Source organism: Zeus faber (assembly GCF_960531495.2).
Source record: "Zeus faber genome assembly, chromosome: 15".
NCBI lineage: Eukaryota > Metazoa > Chordata > Actinopteri > Zeiformes > Zeidae > Zeus > Zeus faber.
Window position 1 is genome coordinate 26,705,908 of NC_137194.1, and position 19,507 is coordinate 26,725,414.

Below are 19,507 nucleotides of genomic sequence, written 5' to 3' on the forward strand. Positions count from 1 at the left end.
TCTCACTGGAGACTCTCTCCCAGGGTCCTGGCTTGCTAAATACAAGGCCATCAGCTTTTGGAGTATGTATTTAGCGACCCAAAACAAAGGGACTCACCGGCAAATCCATTACATTACATTATGGCCAAAAGGATGGGGACACCCCTTGAAATGAATGGATTTGATTATTTGAGCAAAACCCATCACAAGCAATTATGTAACAATCACACACACAGCCGTGCAGTCTCCACAGAAAAAAAATTGTGGTGAAATGGGCTGCACTGGAGAGCTCAGTAACATTCAATGTAAAATAGGACGTCACAGGATGCCACCCTCCAGCTAACTCCGGCAGTGTTTTGACGCCCAACCATAAATCGGCAGTAAGAGAATCCCATCCTGTACAATGACGACATTGTAGATCATTTTGGGCTTTCAACTTTGTGGCAACAGTTTGGGGATGGCACTTTCCTGCTTCAGAATGACAATGCATGCATGCACAAAGCCAGGTCCCGAGACAAATGCTTTGTCAAGATGGGTGCTGAAGAACTTGACCCCTGACCCGAACGCCACCGAACACCTTAAGGATGAATTAAAAACACAGACAGCCAGCCAGGGCCGAGCTGCCCACATCACAGCCTGACCTAACAATGCTCCTGCACTTTGAATGAAAGCGAGTCCTGCAGCAACGTTCCAACTGGGAACAGCAATGGGCTCTCATTTTGGAGTAGGTTTCTTTTCAGGGAGCAGGAGCTCAACTTATAAAAATGTATCACTGTTCAATACCAGGTTCAGAGTAAGTCTTAAAGTATTTCACATGACTTTGAATAATAACTTTGTTTCCTGTCCTCCATGTCCTCAAATTAAGGAATTGTCATACTTTCATTAAATAGTTAAACACAAGATTATTTGTAGGTATTGTGATGTCTCAAGGGTTTAGAAAGGCTATTAGCCAGCTACAGATCTGACAAAAGCTCTATAATCCTTTAATATAAATGACAACCCCCAAAAAGATTTTAAAAATGTACAAAAATTTATTGATTATATTGATTCTCTGACTATCAGTTATAATTCCTTTGCAAAGCTGTGTGTATGTGAGTGTGTGTGTGGGGGGGGGGTGTACATGCACTACATGAACTACTTTTGTGAATATTTAATCATATACATCAATTGATGTGAAGAGGAGACATAATCAACATTTCAACCAGGAGCTCATGTATTAACTTAATTAAGGCAGTAATGGAACGTTTCTTTTAAACATCCGACAAGTGTGTTTTTAGTGATTTAGCAGAGCCTGGGGAGGGTTTGAGGTTTCACGTGTGAGGCGGTCTCAGTGCAGTCACATCTCTCCACACTGAGAAACAACAATCGGGAGTTTGGGTTTGTTGTTGGGTCCAGTAGGAACATTCTGTTGATGACAGGGGAAAACAAAGGCTTAATACACATTTTTGGAACTGGGTAAAATTTTGCGAATAAAACAGCACAGTTTCAGATGTTAAAAGACCTGGGTTACTTTTTTCCCCTTTTTGTAAATCTTAAATTTCTTAATTATATTAATTCTAAATTGTAAGTTGTTCATACATATCGGAATAAATCCATCTACTAATTAATTTTCACTTGGCAGACGTAGGGTAATCTATTAGGTAAAACATTTCACTTCCCAATGAACTAACGAGAATACACTTAGAAGTAGGATATAAAACAATTTTTGAAAGCTAATTTCTTCCATTCCAATGGGACAATATTATTTTCAATTGTAGTACAGCAAATATTTTCTGCGCAGGTTCACACTTGAACATGGTGAATTCAGACCAGCAGATGGTGTGAATGCACTGTTCACGGTCAGGTGATATAGGGCTTCTGTTGTACTGCTAGTTTATATAAGAAACATGTCAAGTCTTTTGGTATAGCTCTCCATCACATTCACAGTCAAAACCAGCTTGATGTATTCGGATGCTAATTATCCATCTTTTATTAAGTTTCTCTATGTGTGCCAGAAAGCCAACACACTAAAACTAAACCAAAGACAGAAAACAAGAACATTTACAAATTGCACTATGTAACTATGCTCAATGTTCCATAAAAAAACTGTAAAGTGTAAAAAGAAAAGAGATTCATCTGAATAAACTGGAAGCCTGTCCGTCTGAAATTAATTTGGTCGAGTACGATCGTGGGTGTGCAGGTAAGGAATGCAGGCTGACAGAGAATAAACTAACTTAAATACATTTTATCTGTATTTCTTTCTTCCCGTGTTGGTTCTCCTGACACTCTTTCCCTCTCCCACTTTCCTTCATCTCAGTTCATTTCTTTCACAGTTTCAGAGAAACGGAGTATTACACTCACTGACTCTCTTTTTAAAAAGTTATATTGAGCATATATTGAGCAAGGCTTATGCAAGATCTAGAATCCCCCCCCGGGGCGCTGAATTGGAATCACAATACAAGAAATCTGATGCACCTCAAAATAAGTTCCACTGCTGAAAAACAACAATATTTATCCAAAGAAAGTATTTACAATTTATCCTGTTATTATTAAAATGTGAAAAGATCAAATGCTCTATCGCTGGTGTTTCACTGACGCCGAAGGCCGCTCTGGGCTTCCCTCTGTTGGAGTCGGTTTGCTGTTCAGCTTCTTCATTTATTACAAAAGTCTGATATAATAATATGTGTACTCTTAGGATCTAATGATCCTTTTCCTGATTTAATAATCCCTGAGCCCTTCAAACTAAAGATTTAAATTGGAATTAAATGCTGGATTGTGCACAACATTCCAGGTACTAAAATGACTAACCAGTCACAGTAATTATTCATTTATAGTGACTCAGGAGGTCAGAGAAACAATAAATAGAAAGTAGAATTATAATCAGAGCTGCTTACCTCAATCTTCCTCATGACCAGCAAGCCGTCAACAACTTTTCCTAAAATATCGTCGTAAATAAGACAATGATCAGTTTGGATAAAATCAGGATATTTACATTTTGAGAGACAAAGTCAGATTATTATTGATACAAATACTGTGTGTAAGTCATATCATACTCACCAAAAACAACATGCTTCCCATCTAACCAGTCACATTTGGCACAAGTGATGAAAAACTGGCAGCCATTTGTTCCAGGACCGCTATTTGCCTGAAGAAAAATGTATTTTAAAAGTTGTTGAAAATACATTCAAAATAAGTTCAAAAACAACTCTGCCACTATTATGGTTAAGGTTGATTATACCAATATCAATTCAAATGGTAATACAGTATATTAGCTTAGTAGTTTCTATATTCGTTTAATAAATTATTTATTGAACTTTTAAGAAGAGAGCTTTGCAAATACTTTATTTTAAATAAAGTCACTGATTTATTAAGAAGGAGTTTTTTGCATGAAATCTTTAATCTTTTACACACCATGGATAGAAGCCCGGGCGCAGAATGCTTCATTTTGAAATTTTCATCAGCGAATGGACCTCTGTAGATGCTGCAAATGCCGGTGCCATCACCCTGTACAAAGTAAAACAACGGTTTAAAGTGAAGGCTGTCGGGAGACCCAGGGGCGAATTCACAAAAGGATTCCGCGGCTTTTGCAGCCGCTAAACCTGCGCAAATGACAAAAAACGCGAGCATTTAATTCACAAAGCACCCGCAAACCGCGAAATGCACTGCCACAAAAATAATGTCTGGGTGCAATTTGAGAGTATTTAAATGAGGTATTATTCAAACATTTTGCACAAAATTGGCCCCTTTTTATGCAAATGAGCCTCGTTGCGAAAAGTGTCCAATTCACAAACACCGGTGCTAATAGCCACGCGCGGTTAAAATGAAATTATTACCATCTGCAGAGACCTGGTGGTAACTGCGTGGACAAATAAAAGGGCAGTGCAACGTGATCGTTTGTGGAGAGCTGGTGCACTTGAAGCGCATTTATAAGGGAGGTCATGCCCAGGGGCTTTCCAGTGATCTGTAAATAATATTTTGACATTATTATTACAATTATTATTTCTGTCACAGCATCTTTAGGTAGCGGAATGCGCAGCAGTCCATGGTGGTGTTCAAAACACAGTCCAAAAGCAACTTGTTGAAATAATTAATTGTATAAAAAAGGTGTAAAAAACGTTGACAAAAATTGTTCTATAATTCCTATTAAACTCTTAAGATAACGAAAAAACAACTAAAATTTATAGGGAATAGCGATAAAGTGGTAAAAATTGTCATTGAACCACAGGTGGCATTGAACCTCATAGGACCATGGACAGCTCCACAGGCCGCAAGGTTCTGACCGTGCTGAAAAAAGTAAAATATATGAAATTAACTGTCATAAGTTTCGCATTGTAATGTTAAGATTCAGTAAGAACTAGAATTTAAGCATTTCTTTAATATAGACACATTTTATTCATGTAATAAATGAACTGTGTTGGAAGCATATTTTGTCTTCTGGAGGTTCTCCCCACAAAGATTATTGACGTATGACGTATCATTTCTGCTCGTCCATGGGGCTGGTGCAGGAATGTGAAGCAGCTGCTGATGAATAGCAAACACTCCACTTTTACTTCAACAGCTGTAGACATATCTGGCTTTTAAAACACACACTGCTGCTGTCCTTAAGATGGCAGCACTTTGCAAAGAGTGGAACAAATGTGCAGATACAACCTTTAAGGGGGACCTATTTATGTGTAAAACCAGCCGTTAAGCTTTGCTGCCCTCCTACACGTCACCGAGGGCATTATTAATCATGGGAAGTGCTGTCAACCTTTTGTTGACTGTTGGCCGAGACCAGCACAAATCTTTTAAAAGAAAGAGGAATTAATACCAACTGCCGTGATGAAACTGCAGATGAGGGAAATGTAAGTATTTAAAAATGTATTCTGCTGTGTGTTTCACTGTGTGTGTGTGGTGTCCACGTTAGGTTGACTGTACTGTAGGCTGCGTTGCGCGATCCGCTCCCCGTTCCAGATGTATTTATTTTATTTTCCGGCATTTCCGGAATTGAATGAAACAAAAAATGCACCAAGCCCCGCCTTCTCCCGCCGATGCTCCAAACTCTGCACTGCTCCGGACACCACACCTAAAGTCGCAACAAACTTTTAAATGAGGCCTTGTAGATGTAATATGAGTGAAGAATCAGCAACTGGATTGCTTATTTCTCACCTCAAATGTGTTCAGAAACAGATTTGAAATGAGTGAAAGTTTACAGAGTAAATAAAACGGAGCCCAAACACTATGGTATTAGAGGTACGTTACAATGACTCGAATGCATAATCTGAGTGGTATTTTGAGCATAAAACGTCAAAAACATGTTTTGGGGACCTCAGAGACCTATATTAAAGCAACACTATGTAACTTTTTTACCTTAAAATAACAGCTTCAAAATCATTTTGATGTACAATCACTTGTAATATATTGAAGGGAACCTCTTTCATTCCTCCCCTTTTGTGTTTGGGTATGAAACCGCGGGAAAAGTACGCTACGCTTAACGGCACGTCTCTTCCTTGATGTCTGGCTACTGTTTTTCTACTGTTTTTTTTTAACCTGGTAAAAGTTATAAAAACAAAATTATAAAAAATAATTATAATCTTGTATGTCAAAATGTCTGGTAATAATGCTCACACAAAACATTGCCGCTCCACCTCCCCGACGGCGCAGATGGGATGGGCCAGTGGTGCTCCCGGCACCCTCACGTCTGCTGGCTGGCGCCGCCCCTCACGCTCATCGCGCCACGGGGTCTGTTTCACCCTCTGACGCCTGGTTTACAGCCACCGCAGCGAGTGCCGTTTAGTGCGCGCGCCATAAATAACGTCATTGTGGAGGTCGCTACGGCGCCGCACTGTGACTTGACTTGAGAGTTGTGCACCTCCAAACTTTTGGAACCTTGTGCTTCAGGTAATTCAAGATGCACGCGTCCGAAGGAAGGTTGTGCGAAAAGTTGTGCAGGTACAATCTGTATGATCAATACAATGCCTGACCACAAAAATAACCGGATGGCCTTGAAATTCACGGAAGGAGATAGCGCCGTCTCTCTCAAGATTTTGAGTATTTTAATACCCCGGGACTTCTTTGTAATGTTTACACAGACAATTTGCACAAACTCACGACTATATAAAAAAAACAAAAAAAAAACCTGCACTGACAAAATAAATATACATACATTTAACACTTTTTAGTTTCGTTTTTTTAGTTATTCAGATTCTTCACTCAGGACTTCTTTGTAATGTTTACAGCTGGTTAATGTTTAATAGTAATATAATATAATAGGTAATGTTTCAGTTTACCCTGGTGGTTTGTGCATGGCCTCCTCTGTCTTTCAGGAGAATACCGCCATGGCAACGTGCAACTATATATGCTCGTGCTCTCTTGTACTGCCCCCGCCGTGAGCCACACAGCTCGCTTGCGGCGACTATAACAAAGCCTTGACTTGCGTGTCTGTGCCGATCTGCCAGGCCAAGCACATCTTGTACCTACACTGGTAGCCAATCCCCGCACACTCCCGGAAGTGGCAAGCTCCGTGAAAGGGCCGCTGTAACCTAGGTGTACATTATATATGTGTCTGTAACACAGACTGCTATTGAAATATGACTGATGAGGTTCAAATTTGTCCGTAAAAAATAAATTAATTTCGGACACCGGGCCGAGTTTTACGACGGGGGTGTAAAAGTACAATTGTAATAAGAAATTGTAGGGGCGCCAAATCCCAAAAGTTACAGAGTGCTGCCTTAACTTGTTTAAAAGGAGCATAATAGTCCCTTTTAATGAGAACATGCAAACCCCATTAAATGGTCATTTTACCCTTTTATCGTGAAATAGTGAAGATTCATTTTGTTATATACTTACTCAACATCTCTTTCATGGAATCAGACTATTTTATATATCAAAATTTGCATTTTATTTTGAACATTTCTGTAATTGTGAAACATTGCACCATTTATCCTGATAAAGAGGTTTAACATTTGAAGCAAACTAAATATTTGGGTGCAGCACCTGCACCCTAGCAATAACAGTGGCTTAGTAGCTTTGTTTTTACATGTAGAATAATTAGAGATTGAAAAATCGCCTGGATATTGAGCAACATCCAAACTAACCTGCAACGCAATGGTAGTGAAACAATTTTAAAAAGTATATACTGTGTGTGTATGTGTATATGTGTATTTTATATTTATTTCCCCCCTTTTTTTTACTGGCAGTAGGTCAGAATAATGATTAACCATAATGAAAAGGTGAACATACTTACGTTTACAAAGTCCCCACCCTGGATCATGAAGTCTTTGATCACTCTGTCGGTGAGCAATATAAACACACATGAACAAAGCCGACCTTGTTTCAGTGGCACTCACTTTGTACAACTGCAAAGTAAATTTGTTTATAGATGGCAACGTTCTCTAAGCAAATGCTGTAATAGTGTGAACAAACTGTTTAATAATGTTCATGCTTTGGTAGATGTTACAAAGAACCTTCATATCCTGTTGTTTACAATGACCGCTGATCATTCACTGCTCCCAATACAAGCTGGATTAATACATGCCAAATGATACCTCTGTGTGTACATCTATGTATTCTCTTGAAAAAAATGTTTTTTGGTTCACAAATCTATAGAGAGGTCCAAGAATAATAACAATCCAGAACCAGCCACTGCTAGAAGTCTCATGTCGCTTTGTAAACCAAACTCAAACATTGTATCGAAAATGAACCTATTTTCTGAACTATTTCTACTAAATGATAAAACAACAACAACAACAACAACAACACACTAGTCCAGATGTATTGAAAACAAAGAATTGGAGCAAAGAAACAACATTATGTACTAGAGGTGAGTGTAGAAACACAGCTGCCTACTGTACCTATGGAACATGCAGCCTTTGTAACCGATAGGAACGCCATCTTTCCTGTGACACAAACATTTAAGACGGGAAAAAGAAGTTAGGCACAACAAGAAGCCAATCAAAAACTTGTCCCCTCACGACTGCACGACTGCTTATCCATTTTGAAATCTTAACTTTGATAAAAGACACATGACTGAATAACAGGGGGAACTTTTAACAGCAGGCAACAGAAAAGTGCTGGTAGATGTTTTCTATTCACCACCTCATTTGGAAACAGCACATCAACATGCTAGAGGTTCCGTTCCAGCAGACACGAACAGTCATCACAAGTCATCACAAGTCCACTTTGACCACTTTGTGTGTCCATTGTTAATTCTCTTTCTAGCTGTTCATGGATATCTTTGGGCATGTTTTTATTTAACTACGGTTGTCAAGTATTGTGATTTTTAAAGTCGCTAAGATCAGTGTTTACTGAATACAATGCTTTGCTTTCTCACCTGAATTCTCCTGTGCAGAATTGCCTGCAAGAGAGAACACGGATGAGTTACTGAACCCCAATTAAAAAGAAAAACAAAGTAATCCAGCATGTTAGACATAACAATCCAAAAGAGCCGCATTATGTTTGGTGAGAACTCTGTTTCATCTTCTATGAGGTTATTTGAGCTGCGGTGTCCCAGTGTAGAACTGACTGAATGACACAGAGGGAAAGGTGTTGTGCCTTGGGACGCACCGGAAGTTCTCCGCCGTCTTTGGAACCATGTCGGAAAACAATTCAATCTTCATTCTTCCAACTTCCTGAAAAACAATTCAGAGCACACAGTGTAAACAACCGCCCAATAAACTCAGTGACTAGATATTGTACAGGGGGGACAGGCCTTGATCCTGGATAACCAGCATCTTCAGTTGAATAGAAACAGGTTGTTCAAGTTCTTAGGGGACGGCTGTAAGACACAAGCCAGACGACCTCACTGGAGCAACCGGTTTCAGTCAGTATCAAAGTACAATAGGCCAAGTGATACATGATACATATGGTACTGGCTTCCCACTTCTTAGTCCTGTTTGCACTCAACATATGAAACGAACAGTATCATGATCAGATTCATACACCGACCCCACAAAGTCATATTCTAGGACAAGGGTTCCCAACCGGTTTGTACACAGGGACCAAGCCCATCAATTTTAGACCAACAGCATTTTATTAGAAGTGAAAATACAACAATAATCAATAAACAAGCATTGTTGTTGGTATTAGGCTATTTCATCTGAAAGATTATGATAAACATAGCAAAAACAATGAAATCATTGCCTACAAAAATAGGCTATCAAAATGGCAACTCTGTGGCCCCAGTAGCCAAATGCACGGACTGGTGCCAGGTCGCAGACTGCTGATTGGGAACCTCTGGTCTCGGAAACACAGTGATGTTACATTAAGATGCTAAAGGGCAAAACTAGGCCCGTCTAAATGACAACATTCACCAGGGGCCAACAGATGATATCACTCTCTGCATCACAAATGTTGTGTTGTGTTGCATAAAGACATTTATGCAACACATAACTAGAACCTAAATACTGACTTGTGTGTTCCAAGTTATGATATTCATTGAAACTGAAATGAATGTGCGGCTCAGCGGCCTGGGTGGCTGCCCACACAGGCCGCCCACAGTCACTACTGCATAGAACAGGAAGACCATGAAGACTGACACGTACAGATCCCGGGCTGTCACTGCACTGTGTGTATGTGTGCATGCGTGCGTGCGTGTGTGTGTGTGCGGAAACTGCGGGTATGAAAAGAGTGATTTGTCCCAAAGACTTCACTACACAATGACCACACCCCCTTTCACTTACAGTTAAACGGTCAATGGGTCTCTTGGCCTCGCTGTACAGGCCACACCTTCATTTTGTCTTCTCCAATGGCAAAATACAAGAGTGCATTTATGGAGCAAATAAACCTTGAGAGCAAAGCCGTAATTTTTTCTTGATATAATGAACCAACAACACCACACCATTGAACTTTGCCGCATAAAAACAGGTAAGTCTAACTTTATAGTCTATCTTTTTTGGCAGTCATGGTAATTTACCTTGCCTGTTTTTAGACCAGATGATGGCATTGTTACAGAGCTGGGACTTTCCGGGTCAGAAAGTCCTTCCTGGTATTTTGAGTCAATCATCTGGATTTGCTAATCAGCACAATCCAGAGGTCCAACTACTGAGTGAGATCAGCCAGATCAGTATGTGGGTGGAGCAAAACATGACAGGCCTTTGACTTGAACTGGAAATTACCTTTGTCTACCAAAATCGGCAAATACAAATGGATCTTAGCACACAAGGCCATTACCAAACAAAACATCATGTGGAATCCACCAGTGCAGAATTCTCAGCAACTAGCTTATTAAAAGACGTGAAAGTCCAGCATACTGAACATTCACAGGCGCGGCTGTGGACTTTTGTCACTTATCAGTTCCTTAGTAGGTCACCAGTCATAAGAATATTAGGCAAATTTACACAGCAGAGCAAACAAGTGAAATGTTGGGCACCAACACCTGTCACTGCATCAGGCTTGTTTGAAGAGCAACTTCTGCTGGGTGCATCTATTTTATATATTTTATTGTCTTTTACTGCCATCATATTGTGACAGAATCGGGACTGTCATAAGTTGATGCCCACTTATGTAGTCAAAAAGAATACTCACGGGAGCTTTGTTTGAAATCAAACCATTTAATCTGAATTAATTGAGCTGATTGATATTGGTATCTGTGCATGCCAAAGACGGAATCTTCAGACCCCGCACACCCTGTTTTTTAAATTGGTTTTGGTTTATTTATTTGAATAAACACATTTTCTTGTCCTTCCTCTGATAAACACTGAAAAAATACTGTTGAGTATTACCCTTTGTAGAATTCATACATCTTATATGTGTTTGTTTGCATGCAGGTTTAACAGTGCTACAATATCAGTGACTTAAACTACATTCAGTAAGTAGGCATATCACAGTTTTGTTTTCACTAATGTGGGAACTGGCAATACCTAAACAAATATGGTAATAAGATGTGGTTTCAATCCATGTCTATGTTGGGAAAGGTTGCATGGTTTTTCTAAGATCATATCCACAAAACAACACATCACATGGGGTTTTTGGGGGCAGAGGGACAACCTCCTTGCTTGACGACACACCTGTTGCCTGGGAAGGGCGGGGCATAGACAACTACTGGAGGCAGTCTTTCACCTGCCATTACCTGCCGTACACCTCAACTCTTTCCCCCACAAGCCTTAACCAGAGAGAAGGACGTTAGCAAATTAGGAAGAGCTTGAGCGCTAATGTTGCAAGATCTCTGCTTCTAACACATGGGAGTAGGACAACACCGAACAAGCTGCAGGTAGGATCACTGGACAAGTAGACAGTCAAAATTATTTGTATGGGATTCAACTTGCAGAACCTGTTTTACTCAACAGCATTTTGATGGCAGTCAAATGCAAATCTTCTCTTATGTAAAAAGGGTCAAGCAGGGGTTTTACATTTCTAATAGCTGTAGTTTGAAGACAGCATCTATTAAACACAAGTGTATATGATTGAAAGCTCATCTCATTCTGATTTGTAAAATTTCATACACATATATGGAATTTGTTGTGGTAAGAATTGGTGCATTGCCGTACAGACAATTAGCAATTAAAAACCCCTCAAAAGTCAAAACAAATCAAAAATAAAAATGTAGCTGCAGGCAGCAATCTACGGGGGTCCAGTTTAGTCGCAGCAATTTGTTCTCCTGCTGGGGTTGAGCAGTCTCATGTCTAGGGAAAACCCCCAAGATAACAGACCTTGGGACTAGTGACACAAATTAGTTTTCAGAGTTCAGGCAAAATGCAGCATCACTTCCTACCAACACTAATTAGTTTTCCCGGGTTCCCATGGAACGCAGCACTACTTGCTGCTGTCTCGACCCAGTGCAGATTCTGCGCAGAGCAATCAACACACACCAATGAAGTCCATATTGCAGCCCAGCGCACCCAATGTCAAATGCCCACCCGACACATTAGGGCTGGGTATTGTTTAAATAATAACACCAGTACCCTTTAAAGTGATACAGATACGAATAGAGTACTTAATTCAAAACTTTTTTTTTTCCTACTATAACCGTCATGGAAATGGAAGTATTCAGTTGTGTAAAATGCCACCACTGCTCCCAATTCAAAATATTTTTATGTGACCTAATACATTTTGAAAGCGTTCAAATGGTTGAAATATTTATTAAATAACTGTACAATGAAGTAATTTGGCAGTGTAGTTGTAAACAAATAGTCAGGTAATCATTCCTCCTGTATTGGCTGTTTGTGAGTGGAGTACCACGCTCCTTTAAACACAAGTTAATATATGGTCTCTGAGGTCCCCAAAACATGTTTTTGAAGTTTTTTGCTGAAAATACCACTCACATTATGCATTCCAGCCATTCTAAAATGCAGCCAATCCACCCTGTCTAAAAAAAAAAAAAATAGGCTGTTTCAGTGGGTGGAGCCACCCTCCTGAGGCTACCCTCCCGAGGCCACGGTTTGAGCGTGGCTTCCAAGTTTCGTTCTATTTACTCTGTAACTTTCACTTATTTCATTATCAGTCCACCAAAATCTGTTTCTGAACAAATTTGAGGCGAGAAATAAGCAATCCATTTGCTGAATCTTCACTCATATTAGATCTTTAAGGCCGTGTGTGTGTTTGCGTGTGTGCGTGTGCATGTGCGTGTGTGTATGTGTGTGTGTGAGAATCACACACCGCATTAAATCAAAAAACGCTTGCTGTGATTGGCTGCCAGCAAAGCCACACAAATAGACTTTTTTTCTAGATCTGGGTGCAAAAAGGATTGAATGCTGCAGGTATTGTTTGACTGGAGAAGTTTCAATACTACTTGGTAGTGGGTTATTTCAATCGATACCTTTTTTAAAAGGGTATTGAGTATCTTGAGAACCAAACCCTACTGCACATATGTATACAGGTACTCCTCACTTAACGACCGAGTTCTGTTCCCAGAACCAGGTTGTTAAGCGAACTGGTTGATAAGCAAGGACACGTGTTATTTTACGATAAGGGGGCGTGGCGAATGCCAACGCTGGTTTAGTGAATACTGACAGACTGCGGGAACGAGCCAGATGGAGAACAGTGATGAGATGTGTATATAAAGTATATACAGTGTATATAAAGGATGATGCGTGATGAGATGCTTGACGCTGAGAGGCCGCGCACGGCGCGGTATTGTACGCAGCGTACAATAAAGACTGGTCAGAGAGCTGGTGGTTTGTCCGAACGGTCGTTAAATAGGTAGGTCGTTAAGTGAGGAGTACCTGTATCATATTGGATGATGTCACAAAGAGGCTCGCTTTGTAAAATTGGATGATGTCACAAAGCGCCTGTATGATTATATAAATGAGAGTAAATAAAAAGTAATTGGAAAATATCTCCTTCACACCCAACTCCACTACCCCCGGCACCTTCGCTTGTCTACTAAAAAATGGTTTATTACTAACTCCTCCGATTCAGCGCCCGCATGGCGCTGATCGGTGCGTCATTCCTTCTGCGCCCAAGTTGATCATTGTCTATTATTTATCCGTTTTGGCCAGCGAGTCTTTTTGCTAAATGTTCGAAATAAAAGCTCTCGCCATGTCGGCAACCCACAGACAGAAAGACTCCGTCTCCCTCCCCAAACCTGTACCAGTGGGCACAGACGCCCACAATTACTATCATGACACATAACGCCAACATAAATTAACATGTCACCTGACGTCTCTGAGGACAATCAAGGAGTTCTGATTGGACCTATTTCCTCATTATACAGGAAACTCTATTTTTCGTTTAATTCAGCTTTACAACCGATTTAAAGATTAGATTATAACAATGTTTCCACTTGCCCATATGTGAATAAATTACTCTGTCAACGACAGTTGCCGCTGGAGTTGAATCCCACTGAACAATGCAACAACTTGCTTTAACATTATATTTGTGATTCTCTTTTCCAGAGCTACCAGAGGCATCTTCAAAGTGGAGGACTGAATGACAAGCCAGATGCCACCATTGCTGGAAAACCACACTATCAAAATGCTTGCAATTATAGAGCAATGGGAGGGGGACGATAGCTGCCATGTCGATAACACCGTGCGGTACCTGTTCCTTCTGCTTTTAAAGATGGGCTTGGATGGAACTGTACTGTACCTGTGCTGGCGCAGACTGCACACTTCCTTCATATGCACGTGTGGCCTGTCCATTGTGCTGGGTGATGTGGCAATGGTATGGTCAGTGGCATCTGTGTGGTTTCTTGGGCCTATAAGGTCTCCTGTGTCTATGTGTTTCATCTTGGCCCATTTCTCTGGGGTATATGCAGCGCTGCCACTGCCAATGGTTGGCCTGGGTCTACTGGACTGTCTTTTAAAGGATAACGGCACATGCTGCCAGAGCGCCTTCAGCAAGATGTTGAAAAATGTGATTGTGGTCTTGCTAGTCTGGTTTCTCGCTGCCGTCTACTCCTTTGCAACAGTGAAAAGTGACTTGATGGCGATCGAGCATTTTGGAGGGGTAAAGGCTCTGGTGTGTGAAGTACAGGAGTCGATGCTGGTTGACTTCTTCATTCTGGGGATCTTCTTAGCAGTCATTGCTGTGCTGCTACCCAACATCTCGAGGATCCCAAAATTGTACAAAGAGGCCAGCCGAGTGTCTCAACAGAGGGGTGGACTTTCAAAGAACCAGATGAGTGATTTACCCTTCAATTCCACGGATGGAAACAAAATAACGGGGGAGGATATTCAGGTGGAGAATGCCCAGTGGAAACCATCGCTTCAGCTCAGCTTAACATTGGGTTTCGGTTCAGTTTGGCTGCCTTACCTGAGTATATCTGTGCTATTTCTGTTCCTGGGCTTTGGAGTACCTGCCTACATTGTTGTGAATCTTCTATGGTTGGAGTGCACCAGATGTTTGTTGGTGGGTGTGGTTTTCTGGGGAAAGAGCAACAGCCTAGGGCCATATAATCCTGTATCAGACAATGCATGTCCATGGCCTGTTTACTGGCACTTGAGCTCAATGCAGAATGTCAGCTTTAGTCAGGAGGTCACAAAAAACAGCCCTACATCTATAAACCGAGACCGAATAAAACCAAACATTTACATGGAATTATAAAAATAATAAATACTGTAATGTTATTAAAATATTTAATGATCCACACTTGAGTCGTAAGGATCGTATAAGAGAAAGATAACGCATACGCAAAAAAAAGGAGCAATGCCTGTTTTGAGGACATTTATACAAGGAGAAATTAAGAACAAACTTCTGACAGACATTCTGGTGAGAAATCCCAAAGAAAGAATTGAAATGCAAGCTTTTTACTGTCAACACTAAAGCCTTGATAACACTGGTCGTCCTAGTTGATGATAGTGGACGTTCATAATTTAAGTACAGGTTTACAGTTTAGGTACAGGTTTAAAATAAATACTCCTAGCAAGGCTGGGCAATATGGAAGAATAAAGTATCATGATAATAATAGGAACATTTGCACAAATGTTTATGTATCACTATCTGCTTATGAAATAAAATATCTGAATCAGTTACACAGTTCTCACATTATGAAAATCCCTTATTTCAGCACAATATACAACTGTAAAAGCAAAAAATAAAGAAAAAAAAAAAAAACATTATAGCCCAGCCTCACCTTGTAGGTGATCATGGACTATAACCATTGATTCCTTAATACATCTGATTTCAGCAGACTGAACTGTGTTACTAACACTAATACTCCTAAAAATGGTGCAATGTTGTATGCTTTAGTTTACAAGAACAGAGTCAATGTTTCACTCCACTGTTTACTCTACACTGGATAATGGTTTAATATATTATGTCCTAGCGATGCCAAAGTGTTGTTCAAGACTACCAACTAGAGAGAGAGCAAGAGAGAGAGACTGCATCTAGTGGTCTTAAAAGGAGGAATTCGGCCTTGACAGCAAGTGATATTTCCTGCCTCACTAAAAAAAAAGAAAATGTATAAATCCTTTTTCCTTAATGTTCCCCTTTCCTAAATGTTTAAATGTAAGAGTGTCGAATGAAATACTGAGATACTTACGATGATGATATTATATATATATATATATATATATATATATATATATATATATATATATATATATATATATATATATATATATATATATATAAAAATTTTCGTGTTTTTTTTTTGTTGATTATGGCCTTGACCAACTCAATTTAACTCATGTTTGGGTCTTAAGGGTTTGTTTGTACATAACCATAGCAACATATCGTCACGCTTGTTTTTTACCTCAAGTGCTGTACCCTGTTACCGTCTACTGTGTTCCATGTGAGTGCGAATGATAACACATTTGGTATTTGGATCTGTTAGGGTCTTTTTTCCATCTCTGTCGCTCAGCTCTTCCAGAAACAAACTCAGGCATTTTATTTGTGTTACTGGATTGCTGACCGCATCTAAAATACCCTCAATGAAGGACCTTCAATGACACAAGGAACCATGAAAGCATGAACCAGCAGGAAAGACTGCCACCGTCCACTAAAGCCTTCTTCTGTTCTAGCTTCCTTCGGGGTGGTGGTCGTCCATTAATACCAAGGCTGCATCTCCCTTCAACAGCTTATTGCATCCTTCTCAATCATCCTCCACAGGATTTAGCCAATGCCGCCATAACTCCATAATCTCTGGACCCGTCACCCTATTAACAAAACTGTCTGTAATGCAAATTATATTCTGGATGGATTACTCTACCATTTATCATTGCTATCCGTGGTATTTCAGCTCAACAATATATGGAGGTTTTCTGTGTGTGTGTGGCTATTAAATGCTTTTGAATTGCAAAATGATGAGATAAGTATTATTTTTAAGTTATTTCAATGTGTAAATGTAAAGAAGTGCCATGGGAATTCAATTTGTTTCTCTCTCCACCTGGTCAATCTGCATATGCTTTTCAAACTCAACAAAACTAAACTTAGTAGCAGGCGAGAAAGTATCAGTCAATATGTATTTATGACTCCAATGATTTAGCCTGTTTTGTTACAGTGTAACGTGGCCCTTAGGATATTTTATTCCCAACCACTGCAGCTTCTTTTTCTTAATTACTTAATTGAATTCCACAAATCTAATTTTAAATTAACCAAAACCTATATATTTTTTAGTTAGTTTCACCACACCTACTCATTCTCTGAAGAGGGCCACTAATGCACGATGACTTTTTTTTCTAAATCATAATTTCAGTCATTTGAGAAACAAAGAGGCAATAAAGCAGTCAGCCATGTACTAAGATATTTTAAGTAGTACACATGCAAGATAATTTATTGGGGAATTTCACTCAAATGTCACCTGTGAAGAAGTTTCAATAATCAACCCTCTTGCTGTGTTGACTTCAGAGTCACGGCTAAAAATAATCAGTTCGTTTTTGGTCAGGCCTTCAAAACAAGTTACTGGTACACATTAAATTCACACCTCATACACGTTTCAACCGACTTCTTTCCTAACTACTATCACACGATACACCGATCAGCCATAACATTAAAAGCACCACTAATATTGTGTGGCTCCCAGTCGTGCCGCCAAAACAGCTTGGAGCCATCGAGACACGGACACAACAAGACCTCTGAAGGTGTCCTGTGGCATCTGGCACCAAGACGTTAGCAGCAGATCCTTTAAGTCCTGGAAGTTACGAGGGGGTTTACTATCATTCTGAGGTGGAATTGGTCTGTCGACACAGAGAGTTTCCTTTTAATTCTAATCTGAATTCAGAGGAAACAAGCGCTCATATCTGATATTTTGGAGGGCATTCATTTTGAAAATGAACATCAGAATTTGCTGATATTGTGCGAGTGACTTTGTGGGGTGGTATATCATTCTTAGGGTGGAATTGATCTGTGGAAACAGTTTCCTTTTAATCCTAATCTGAAATCACAGGGAATAACATCATATTTGCTTCTTTAGAGGCCTTTTTGATTTTCTAATTCTAATCTGAATTCAGCAATATAAAGTATAGGTGGTAGTTAATATTCTGTTATTCAATACTTGTTAATTAATCATTTAGCTTGACTTGGTTATTTATGTATTTTTATTCATTCATTCATTCATTATTGACTGAATGAATGTGAACTCTCGTCCACAGGTTCGTCGCTTTTAATTCGTAATCAGTTCTTACCGTAATGCCTGGTATATACACATAGCTCCAAACAACGTGGGGGCTCGTTTGACCGTGTTTTTCGAAGTGGGGGCTGGCGTGACGGCAGCAACATATCGATGCTAACCTTAGCTGAACGTTAGCATCAAGCATTGCGTTGCGCGCGCTGGATTCGCCTACTGACCTGCCCTCCGATGGTAACGTCGAAGAAAACGATCGGGTTGTTGGGGTTTGTCGGTTGAACATTCATGGTGGTTATTTCCGGGACGATGGAGACAAATTAATCTACTGTGAAGCGCAACACTGCGCAGGCGGCCATGCGAACGATTTGAAATACAAACTACGGTGCCCTACAGTGCTCAACTGACGGGTGGCGTTAAGGGACATATCCATGATTATGTAGTTTGCGTTTGTGTTTACGGCCAAAAATGACTAATTAGTTTAACATATCAGAACTCCGAGTGGTTGACAGGACCCCATTGACATTTCTACTGAATAAAACAATACAAAGTTTGCTCTTACATTAAATTTTGATTCCGCAATCATATCGAGGCAATTAAAAGGGTACACGTTTTTTGTTCAATCACAATATTGAGCTCTTCTGCAATAGGTAAGCATGTATTATACTATCATACAGGTGTACAATATCTATGACAATAGAATAAAAATAACTAAATGGACAATTTAGTCGTTATTCACTAATAATTGTAATACAATTAATCACTAATCAAACTTTAATGACGGTTGCAGCCCTACCTGTACATATAACTTCATGTTATTTATTTACATCACTTCACTTTCCCCAGGTGTATACAGTACACATACAGTACAAACCAATCCACAAATTTAGTTTAAGCCTTTTATTCTTCATCATAAAACATTGTAATTTAACAATTCCACACATTGTAAAGTAAATTGAACAAAGGGAGAGGCAAAGTGACTGCAAAACTTTTCATAGGCTGTACTAAAGCACCATTTTTTTTTTTTTTTTTTGCAAAAGGCCTTAACAAGTTCTAGTGGGTCAGATAGGTGATAAAACTAGCAAAACGCACAAGCATTTTTACCAAAGCCCTATGTGAAGTAATACGGTTTCTTGACATTCACGCCGTATTCCGACAGGGCAGGAGACAAGTCTTCCATGGTCAAAGTGTACTTCTTGTCCTGGATGTTAAAGGACACAAACAATACATGGTAATTCTTTAAAGAAGAGTTGACAAATCCTTGTAACCTTTAAAGATGTTTTTAACTGAACATTTGCATGAGGAGTGGACAGTATGGTCTGCATTTAAATCGTGGTTACGTTCGAATTTTGGACTGAAAAGTCACAGGGTTTCCCCCAGAAAAGTTGTTCGGCCCGGTGGCAAGTCTCTTTGGATGGGGCCAGCGACCCCGTACAAGGGCCTGGCACAGGCTAGCGACATACTGATGGCAGCATTCAGGTTTCCCTATAGTTTCTGTGATTACGGAAATGTGGACAGAATCCCGGAATTGAGAATTGAAAACACCGTAAGACAGATTCCATAGGGCCCTACTTTAAGTCAGTGCTTAAAGCTGACTAGAGATTTGAAAATATGCCTACGTAATGTGTT

The 19,507-nt window shown here is 39.8% G+C and overlaps 3 protein-coding genes across 4 annotated transcripts in view; 1 reads left to right on the forward strand and 2 right to left on the reverse strand.

The window, feature by feature from the left end:
• Window positions 1–1,055: 1,055 nt before the first annotated feature.
• On the reverse strand, window positions 1,056–18,237 carry ppih (peptidylprolyl isomerase H (cyclophilin H)). 2 transcript variants are annotated; one of them, XM_080016038.1, is made up of 9 exons: window positions 18,103–18,237; window positions 8,503–8,567; window positions 8,270–8,293; window positions 7,791–7,835; window positions 7,184–7,226; window positions 3,370–3,462; window positions 3,016–3,103; window positions 2,853–2,893; window positions 1,056–1,384 (listed from the first exon to the last, which is right to left on the reverse strand). In XM_080016038.1, exons 1-9 carry the CDS (start codon window positions 18,166–18,168, stop codon window positions 1,316–1,318), a joined length of 534 nt encoding a protein of 177 aa, XP_079872164.1. In that variant the 5' UTR covers window positions 18,169–18,237; the 3' UTR covers window positions 1,056–1,315. The 2 variants fall into 2 exon arrangements, with proteins under 2 accessions (XP_079872164.1, XP_079872165.1); XM_080016039.1 differs by lacking the exon at window positions 18,103–18,237 and adding an exon at window positions 17,940–17,950.
• LOC307240628 (uncharacterized protein) lies at window positions 11,021–17,394 on the forward strand (the record flags this gene model as incomplete). Its single annotated transcript, XM_080014466.1, has 3 exons — window positions 11,021–11,146; window positions 13,770–14,775; window positions 17,356–17,394. Exons 2-3 carry the CDS (start codon window positions 13,804–13,806, stop codon window positions 17,392–17,394), a joined length of 1,011 nt encoding a protein of 336 aa, XP_079870592.1. The 5' UTR covers window positions 11,021–11,146; window positions 13,770–13,803.
• Window positions 18,238–18,770: 533 nt separating the features above from the next.
• taf10 (TAF10 RNA polymerase II, TATA box binding protein (TBP)-associated factor) overlaps window positions 18,771–19,507 on the reverse strand; it is a 4,061-nt gene continuing 3,324 nt past the window's right edge. The window contains exon 5 of the mRNA XM_080014759.1: window positions 18,771–19,079. Within this exon, the coding sequence (XP_079870885.1) occupies window positions 18,990–19,079 (90 nt within the window). The 3' untranslated portion in view covers window positions 18,771–18,989. The remainder of the gene's footprint in view (window positions 19,080–19,507) is intronic.

Bases quoted from the DNA above. Each gene is read 5' to 3' on its own strand.
- ppih (XM_080016038.1), bottom strand. From the start codon at position 18,168: ATGAATGTTCAACCGACAAACCCCAACAACCCGATCGTTTTCTTCGAC. The intron at 3,104-3,369 runs GTGTGTAAAAGA...ATTTTTCTTCAG, and splicing joins CGCCCGGGCTTCTATCCATG to GCAAATAGCGGTCCTGGAAC. The intron at 1,385-2,852 runs GTAAGCAGCTCT...TGTCATCAACAG, and splicing joins TGGTCATGAGGAAGATTGAG to AATGTTCCTACTGGACCCAA.